The sequence below is a fragment of the Gracilinanus agilis genome, chromosome 5, assembly GCF_016433145.1.
Source record: "Gracilinanus agilis isolate LMUSP501 chromosome 5, AgileGrace, whole genome shotgun sequence".
Lineage (NCBI taxonomy): Eukaryota > Metazoa > Chordata > Mammalia > Didelphimorphia > Didelphidae > Gracilinanus > Gracilinanus agilis.
The window spans coordinates 161,277,301-161,287,654 of record NC_058134.1 but is presented as its reverse complement, the minus strand read 5'-3'; the positions used below and the strand labels follow the sequence as shown (position 1 = coordinate 161,287,654).

The following is a 10,354-nucleotide window of genomic DNA, read 5'->3' as shown; positions in this document are numbered from 1 at the left end:
AACACACAAACAAAACAACTACTTTTTTTTTCTTCCACAACAGAAGAAATATTTAAAACAAAAGACTCACAAGCTCTCATTAATAAATACTTAAAATATGAAACAATAATCCAAAACAGAGCACTCAAGGAGCCCATGAACCTAAAGAAAACATATGAGATTCTAAAAAGACTCAGAGAATCCCATTATCTACACTATATTTTATGGGGAGAGAAAGCTCCCTAGGAAACTGTTGTCCTCTTGACAGATTTCACCTGAGACTACTCTCTTCAAGGAGTAACTCAATCTAGGGGCATTTTTCTAGCCAGCCAGTCATAAGATGTGTAGGAACATGGCCAGCACATCCTTCTGGCAGTGGTCCTTTTATCTTCCACCAAAGGGGGAGCTGCCAGGAGCTATCAATCTTTCAGGTCACTAATTCTAAGTCACCTTTGCTCAGGGAAAGAAATGCAGTGCACAAGAGGAAGAAATGGACTTGAGATTCAGCCTTAGGCTGACCCATTCAAATACATGCAATGTACTACATGCAATCAGTCTCTGGTCCTTCAGAGGATGAGGAGTCAGAGAAAGCTGTGAAGTGTGGGGTGGGGGGACAGAGGAGGAGGAAGAGACAAATAGGTAGAGTTAGCACTAGCAGAATCAGTCATCTTAAAAGTTGACTGAATGAGTTGCTTTTTCCTGGCTCAGTGGTTGATCCATTGTGACACAACATGCATCCTTCCCCATGGAGGCAGAATTTATGATTAGTTACATATATTTAAACATGCATTCATAACTTTAAAAATTGTATCCCATTTCATTTAACAAAATATTTATTTTAACTGTTAAAAGGGCAAAGGATCTGGAATCATAAAATTTGGATTAAAAAATTCAGGACTTATTGTCTATGATTTTGGGTAACTTTTTTGAGCTGTTTTTTCATATGTAAAATTAGGGAGTTGGATTAAATCAATGGTTCCCAAACTTTTTTGGCCTACCGCCCCCTTTACAGAAAAAATATTACTTAGCACCCCCTGTAACATACTATCACCGTGCCCTTACCACCCCCAAATGCACCTGTGGCCATCACTGCCCCCTCCCCGATTACTGCAGCACCCATCAGGGGGTGGTGGCACCCACTTTGGGAATCACTGTATTAAATGATCTATAAGGTTCCTTTCAGTTCTAAATAAGAATCTATAAACCTATTACTTGAAAAAATCAGTTTAACACTAGTTAAAAGAAAAACTCACCCACCTCTTCCACCACACCTGAGTCACTAATTACAAAATTTTCAAATTCTAATACTCAAATCTGAAATCATCATTTATTAAGTTACAGCTATGTAATACTCCTGCCATTATTGAAAACCATCTTCACCTCCTATGGTTGGAAAGAACAACAACAACCTAGCAACAGAAATAAGATCCATGTTTATAGTTCTTTGTGAGGAAAAAAAAGTAACAAGATTTACTACTGTGCAAAAACATGTTGACTTGTTGGCTTAATTTAAATGCAGATTAACTAAGTACAAGTAAAGTGGAACAATCTGTTACAGAAACATTGTCCTTGTAAGCAGTAGATGAAGAAAGTCTGAACATGTACATCTTTAGTGCTCTTTTAATATGCTCAGGTAAGTTTAGGTTTAGTTGTCAAAAATTAGAATTTGTAATTCATAATAAGGTTTTAGAAAAAATGATGCATTTGCATTGAAAGATTAAACTAGATTTTTTATTTATTCTTGTGGTCATATTACTGTGCTTGAATATTTCAAAGTAATTTACTAATAGATATGAATGAATAAATTTCTTCAAATATTTTTAAAATAATTAAAATGCCTTAGAAGCATAAGATTAGTAATTAGTACTTACTACATGGTAGTATTATCAGGTTATATTCTATAACACTGAAGAATTATTTCATATAAGAATATTTCAGATGATTCAATCATTACTTTTTTTAAAAAAGTAAAAGGAATGTATAATTTACTAAAAGCATATAAACATAGGCTAATATCATGTTTTGCTTCTTTAACATCTAGACATATATTGGGATACTCTTTTTGGATTTTATTTGCCCTATCTGTTAAATTGAGTAGTCCTTAGATTAAAATCTGTGTTTCTTTAAGTATTTGAATGGAACATTAAAAGAAAAAAAGGCATTAATAATGATTATACTAGAGTGCCTATAAGGGATAATTTAAAGAGATATTGTGAATTTGAACATGAAAGATTGATATTTGCATGATTGTATGTGTATATTTGTAGTCTCAGAAGTAGAAGAAACTTACAGTTAAACAAGTTTTTAATTATAGTTGATTATATGTAATAATCACAAAATACTAATTTTATTCCTGAAAAAATCAAAATCTTTTCCTCTGTTGGCATTCAAATTCTTTTCCACCTTACAGTAAATCCTTTATAAAAATGGGCCCCATGATCTTTTCTTCCTAAGTTTACTGACTTCATTTGTTTTTAAAGGCATTATTAAGTTGGGCTGTTGAACCTAATACCCATTAGCATGTCTGTTCTGATGATACCTATTATAATACTAAAATATTAGTGAAAACCCACTCTAACACTGGAATTGGATAAGGCTGAGTAACATATGCACAAACCAAGTTTTATCATTGTTTTTAGTAAAAAAAAAATCCAGTTTTCTTTGAGGCAAATAATAGAAATTACTTTTTACGAAAGTTTTGGACAAATGTGCAGAAGATGTTTCTTGTTATGTTCAGTGTTTTTTAGGGTTGCAACAGAAATCCAGATTTTAATTAACCCTGTGAATTTGCCTGAAAATATGCCTCCTGGGACACAACTAAGCAGAGCTTATGATAAAGATGTGGTTGGAAAACCAGATGCTTATCATTTTTTGAATAAAACAAATGAGTTTATAATTAATTCAGGTATGAATTTTAAATACTTTAATTACAACTTGTTGGTCTATTTACCTCCCTATGTATGTACTTAAATCACAACTCATTTGAGTGATGGTTTCAAAAATGCAACACTACATTTCTGCCTTTGTTGAAAAGCAGCTAGGAGGGGGCAGCTGGGTGGCTCAGTGGATAGAGAATGAGGCCTGGAGATCAGAGGTCCTGGGTTCAAATGTGGCCTCAGACACTTTCTATCTGTATGACCCTGGGCAGTTTACTTAACTCCCATTGACTAGCTTTTACCACTCTTCTGCTTTAAAACCAATTCACAGTATTGATTCTAAGATGGAAAGAAGGTAAGCATTAAAAAAATGAAAAGGAAGAAAGGTAATTAGGTGAAATGTTTAAAAATTCCAGCAAGAAAAGACTGCAGAATGGAGGCAACATGATACTCTGTGATTTCATCCTTTGGTCAATTAAATGATATAGAATGAAGAAGGAAATGATGATTTTTTTCTCTCTAAAGAAATAAAGGATTCCCCAAATGCCCTTAAATCTAAGGTTCAAATAAAAGTTAAGTGATAAATATTTATTGAATAACCATCATCTTTGAATATAGAATTAAATAATGACTTAAATTTAAATATTGGTTACCAATTTTGGCAGTCATGGATCATTCCTCTACCTATTAGAACTATAGTTTTGGATGGAACACTCTGAAAAGATGATATAAAAGATCCAATAGAAAATTTTAAATTAATGTTTTCCTAGAGAGCTTTATGGATTCATGCATCTGTTTATATTTTGTTTGTTTTATGATGTAAAATAGATCACTGGTTAACTCATTCTGAATGAATTATGTAGCCTCTAGGGATCTCAGTTTACTTATCTCTAAAATGATGGGATTGACTTAGTTGCTATCTATTGTAACTCTTAGATCTAAGAAGGGCAAATTAAGTATAAAAAAGAACTATTTCTATATTTCTATATTTCTCAGATTCTGGTGTGATCACAAGTACCAAAATCTTTAATTTTGAGATGGATCCAAGAAGGTTCCTGTTGATAGTTGACACAGGAGGACTTCAGAGGCATGTTTTGACAATCAATATTATTGATTTACCTGAACAGCCAGACTGTTCTGCTGATCCTCAGTTTTCTTCTGGAACAGGTAAAGAATAAACCTTTTTTTTTCAATAGATACCTAGAGAGAGGAATCTTAGAGATGACTGATTCAGATTTGATACTGAGACATTTGAGCAATAAAACAGAATTTTTTTTAGGGTAATGAGAAATTCACAATATATAGGCTTAAAATATGTGTTTATAATTAGGATTCCCAGTCTATATCCCTGAAGTTGGAGAACAGCCATAGAAGAGAACAGTAGGAATAATTCTGTAGTAAAAGAATGGGGCACAGAATTCAGAGGAGGAGAGGAGTTGTGAAGATGAAATGTAAAAATCATGTTAATCTCAAAACTTAATTCATATATGTGGTTGCTAAATGGGATTGGACTAAATCAGAGTCCCTTTCAGCTCAGATCTAATGAAAGAAGACAATGTATAAATTAAAAGGAGAACGGGTAAGTAAAAGGGAATTTTGTAGAATTTGGCATCTGATATGTTGAGGGAAGCATTAAGTATGGCTGAAAAACTGGATGTGCTAGTGGCATTGGTAGTAATAGTGAAGTCAAAAAGGAAGGGTACATTTTCCAGGAAAAAAAGTACTTAGCTTTGCATGCGTTGTTCCTGGTGGTGTTTGGGTAATATTTTCCTTTAGACGGAGATATAGGTCTGGAAAGCAAGGTCAGTGGTCAGGTTTTGAGATATTTTGTGCAACATCAATAATTGCAGACATAAGAGTAAAAGTCATTTCCATCAAAGTGAGTATATAGAGAGAATAGGACTGAGGACAGAGCCCAGGCAAAGACTGTTTATCTTTTTTTAGAACTCTTACCTTCTGTCTTTGTATTGATACTACGTATTGTTTCCTAGGCAGAAGTTAGGGTTAGGCAATGGGATTGAGTCAGGGTCACATAGCTAAGAAGTGTCTTGAGGTAAGATTTGAATCCAGGACTACTCATCTTTGGGCCTAGTTCTCTATCCACTGGACTTACCTGCCATGACTGTTCATCTTAATGAGTTGGGAAGAAGGGATATCTATGAAGACCCAGCTCCTGCCTTTCTCTTCATAGCTATGGTTCTCTGTATGGCTTCACTTCTAAAGAAGTTTTTATTGATTCCCTCAGATGTTAGCACCCTTCTCCTACCCCAATTTACCTGGTTTTTTTTACACATTAATTTTAATGTACACATCATCTCCCCTAATAGAATGTAAACTTCTTAAGAGAAGGGACTATTTCAGTTCTCTCTTTGTGTTCTCTAGCACAGTGCTAAGTCTGCAGCAAAAATTAAAAAATACTTGTGGATTGGACTATTTCTTTCAATGCAATAGGGTTGAAGTTCCATATGACTTTTTCCCTTCCCTCCTATATGCCCAATCCTTTTAATCCTCTCCTACTTCTTGTATAAATTTTAATTTTTTTAGACATATAATTTCTTCCTACTATCCTTGTTTCTTATCTGAATTAAAAAAGCAGGAAATAAATGCATAAACCAAAAAACAAATAAGCAAAAAACTCTTACAAAGATATATAATGAAACAAAGCAAATTACTATATTGGTTAGGTCAAAAAAAATCTCAATCTGTAGTGTGAGACCGTCACAACTTTATGGCAGTATGTTTCATTTTTTTTAACATTTATTAATATTCATTTTTAACATGGTTACATGATTCATGCTCCTCCTTTCCCCTTCAACCCCCCCCCCGCATCCCCCCACCCATGGCCGATGCGCATTTCCACTAGTTTTGTCATGTGTCCTTGATCAAGACCAATTTCCAAATTGTTGGTAGTTGCATTGGTGTGGTAGTTTCGAGTCCACACCCTCAATCATGTCCACCCCGACCCATGCGTTCAAGCAGTTGTTTTTCTTATATGTTTCCTCTCCTGCAGTCCTTCCTCTGAATGTGGGTAGCGTTCTTTACCATAAATCCCTCAGAATTGTCCTGGGTCATTGTATTGTTTCATTTTTAATACCTTAGAATTGTGATTAATTATTGTATTGCTCAGAGTTCCTAAATCTCTTGAAGTTGTTTCCAAACTACCTTCCATCTATAATTCAAAAAATCCTTGAACATATTTGAATTCAAGTCTAAAAATCTATTAATTACAGGTAATTACAAGTGAGAGTTGTTTTATCCCTCTCATTGTCTAAGCTATCCATTTCATTTTATTATTATAGGTTAAAATTTTAAAATTTTTCATTCCCTGACCTAAAAGAGTTTATAAATTCATGGAGGAAACAACATGCAAACAACCTATACATCAGATAAATAGGAACTAGTCAACAGAGGGTAGGCATTAGAATTAAAGAATGATTGGGAAGGATTCCTGTTTTAAGTGGGTTTTAGCTGGTACTTGAAGGAAGCCAGGAAAATCCAGAGATTGAAATAAGAAGGGAGAACATGTGTGTGCATGCATGTGTGTGTGTGTGTGTGTGTGTGTGTGTTGGGGGTGTTTGCAGTAAGAAGATGGAAAGGAAGAGGAGTAAGGTTTAAAAGGGCCTGAAATTCCAGATGATTTTGTATTTGATCCTCCAAAAAGAGTCACTGGAGTTTATTGAATAAACAGATTCAATAGGTGACTTGGAGATATGATGGGACATGCTTAAGGAAAATCTCTTTGGCAGCTGTGAAACTGGAAGTAGCAAGAGATTGAAGCAGGCAGAACAACCAGCAGTAAGAGATCAGACATACGGAGATAAGCATCTGTACCAGGGTGATGCCAGTATCAAAGGAGAGAAGGGGAAATCAATAGGAGAGATGTTGCAAAGGTGAAATCGAAAGGTCCTGTTAACAGTTTGGATATAGGAAGTGAAAAATAGTGAGGAGTTGAGGATGACACCTAAGTTTGGGGCTTGGGGGAATGGGAAGACATTGGTACTGAAGAAACTATTCATGAAATATTATTTTTCTATACTATTTAGAAATTTCTAAAGTCATAGATCTAAAAAAATGTTAAAGTGATCAATTCTTTAAAAGTTCCATTTAAGATCTTTTAAAAAAATTAAAAGCCAATTGTATTCAAAATTAGAACAAAAATATTGTTTCATACAGTGCTCCTAAGTTTATAATGTTAAAATGTAATAGCAGGTATTTATTTTTACTTTACAGCTACTATAGCTATTGATGAGACTTACCCATTATTTCAGTCCATCTACAGAGTGATGGCCACAGATGAAGATGCTGAAGATAATGGTAGACTAAAGGTACTATATGTGTGAGTCATGATGTGAGAACTAGGTTATACAATTCAAATATAGTACTGTGCCTCAATGGCATTTTAAAAGATGAATTGCAAAGCATCAGAAATTCTTGAAGGATGAAGTCCTTAGTCTGCAATTCTGGTTGACAGCATTCAATTTGAAAAGATTTAGTTTGAGAAAGTGATGAGCCAATAAATTGAATCCCTTATGAATCTGCTGAGATTGTAAAAGGAGGAAATCAGAGTAAGATTCCATTTCTACTTTCCATACTAACATGGGAAGAAACACTATTAGAAGATGACATTTCTTTGATGTGTTGAAGGAAGTGGCATTATAATTTTTCCAATTAGAAAAAGTACTTCTTGATGCTGAGACAATACAGAGATATTGTCTTTACCCTTCCATTTCTAGTGGTTTGTCTCATTTATTTTACTTTATTTTATTACTAATTTATTTTTAAAAAAATATGACCACAGGTATATTATCTATGGTGATCCCATTTCCAATTTTAAAAATGTATAAAAGTTATGTCCTTGGGCATCTCATAATTCATCATTGCAGAATCTTTTGGAGGTTGGGGAAGTAAAACTTCCCTATCAAGTATGATCAAATGTTGCTCTTAGTGCTCTATTTGACTAGGAAATACTACATACTGTCTCACATCTGTTCATTTTCAGCACTCATAAAAATAATAGGACACTAGTATTTTTATAATTCCCATAGTGTGAAGTAAATGTATATTCACAGGGCATTAAAAGGTCATAAAAATACACTACATTCATAGTTGTGAAACCTGAGTTCTAGGTGTTGTCATCGAATAGCTATATGACTTAAGACAAGTCATTTATTCTATCTGGTTCATTCTATGGTGGGTTCTTATTAATTCTTGAAGTTTCCTTTAACTATATTTAATTGTAGACCTATTTTCAAACAAAAACTGTAAGTTAGGACCTTAGGTGTTAACTAGTCCATTCCCTCATTTACCAAAGAGAAAATTGGCACTGGGAAGTTAAATGATTTTCTAAAGTGAGCCTTAGGAAAAAGATATGAACGGAGGTAGTCAGGTTACAGATTCAGCACTTTTATTGTCCTTCTTGTTCAGGCATTCCTCAAATTGATAAACAATTTTCATTTTCCAATTATTTGTTACTACCAAAGAATTGCTAAAATATTATTGTACAAAATTATTTCCCCCTTATAGCTGGTCTCTTTGGGATTCAGATTCAACAGCAGTATTGAGATACAGACTCAGTAGTGGTCAAAGGGTATGAATAGCTTCATGACTCTGTGAGTGTGGTTCCATATTATTCTCCAGAATGATTTAATCATTTCACAGATCCATCAACAGTGTATATGTCCCAATTTTTCTACATCCTCTCCAACATTTAGCATTGTCATTTTTCATCAAAGAAGTTAATATGATAGGTGTGAGCTGTATCTCAGAGTTCTCAGAGTTGTCTTAATTTGCATTTCTCTAATATACATTGATTTGGAGGATTTTTCCATATGACTGTAATTTTAATTTCTTTATCAGAGTTCTGCCCTTTTGTATACTATCACTATCAATTGTGGAATGCAAACATAATATCTTTTTTAAGCATTTATTAAAATTTATTTTTTAGAAAAGTTAACGTGGTTACATAATTCTTGCTCTTACTTTCCCCTTCACCCCACCCCTGAGCTCCTCCCCACCCCCATGGCTGATGCGTATTTCCACTGGTTTTAACATGTGTCATTGATCAAGACATATTTCCAAATTTTTGATAGTTGCATTGGTGTGATAGTTTCAAGTCTACATACCCAATTATGTCCACACCTCAACCCATGTGTCCAAGCAGTTGTTTTTCTTCTGTTTCCACTCCTGTAGTTCTTCCTCTGAATGTGGGTAGCGTTCTTTTCCATAAATCCCTCAGAATTGTCCTGGGTCATTGCATTGCTGCTAGTACAGAAGTCCATTACATTCTATTTTGCCACAGTGTTTTGGTCTCTGTGTACAATGTTCTTCTGGCTCTGCTCCTTTCCCTCTGCATCAATTCCTGGAGATCTTCCCAGTTGACATGGAATTCCTCCAGTTTATTATTCCTTTTAGCACAATAGTATTCCATCACCCGCATATACCACAGTTTGTTCAGCCATTCCCCAATTGAAGGACATACCCTCCTTTTCCAGTTTTTTGCCACCATAAAAAGTGCAGCTATAAATATTTTCGTACAAGTCTGTTTATCTATCATCTCTTTGGGGTACAAACCCAACAATGGTATGGCTGGATCAAAGGGCAGGCATTCTTTTATAGCCCTTTGAGCATAGTTCCAAACTGCCAGCCAGAATGGTTGGATCAGTTCACAACTCCACCAGCAATGCATTAATGTCCCAGTTTTGCCACATCCCCTCCAACATTCATTACTCTCCCCTTCTTTCATTTTAGCCAATCTGCTAGGTGTGAAGTGATACCTCAGAGTTGTTTTGATTTACATTTCTCTATTAGAGATTTAGAACACTTTCTTATGTGTTTATTGATACTTTTGATTTCTTTACCTGAAAATTGCCTATTCATGTCTCTTGCCCATTTATCAATTGGGGAATGGCTTGATTTTTTATGCAATTGATTTAACTCCTTGTTTATTTGAGTAATTAGACCCCTGTCAGAGTTTTTGTTAAAAAGATTTTTTTCCCAATTTGCCGTTTCCCTTCTGATTTTGGCTACATTGTATTTGTTTGTACAAAAGCTTTTTAGTTTGATATAATCAAAATCATTTATTTTATATTTTGTAATTTTCTCTAGCTCTTTCTTGGTTTTAAAATCTTTCCTTTCCAAGAGATCTGACAAGTAAGCTATTCTATGTTCACTTAACTTATTTATAGTTTCCCTCTTTATATTCAAGTCATTCACCCATTCTGAATTTATCTTGGTATAGTGTGAGATGTTGATCTAAACCTAATCTCTCCCATATTGTTTTCCAAATTTCCCAGCAGTTTTTGTCAAATAGTGGATTCATGTCCCAAAATTTGGGCTCTTTGGGTTTATCATAGACTGTCTTGCTGATGTCACTTACCCCAAGTCTATTCCACTGATCCTCCCTTCTGTCTCTTAGCCAGTACCATACCGCTGCTGATAACTGCTGCTTTATAGTATAATTTAATATCTGGTACTGCTAGGCCCCCTTCCTTCACATTTTT

The 10,354-nt window shown here is 34.5% G+C and overlaps 1 protein-coding gene across 1 annotated transcript in view; it reads left to right on the top strand.

Moving 5' to 3' along the window:
* The first annotated feature begins 2,685 nt into the window (after window positions 1–2,685).
* The window catches only part of LOC123249989 (cadherin EGF LAG seven-pass G-type receptor 3-like), a 127,055-nt gene continuing 119,386 nt past the window's right edge, over window positions 2,686–10,354 (top strand). Inside the window, exons 1-3 of the mRNA XM_044679053.1 lie at window positions 2,686–2,884; window positions 3,852–4,022; window positions 7,086–7,180. Coding sequence (XP_044534988.1) covers window positions 2,686–2,884; window positions 3,852–4,022; window positions 7,086–7,180 — 465 coding nt within the window. The remainder of the gene's footprint in view (window positions 2,885–3,851; window positions 4,023–7,085; window positions 7,181–10,354) is intronic.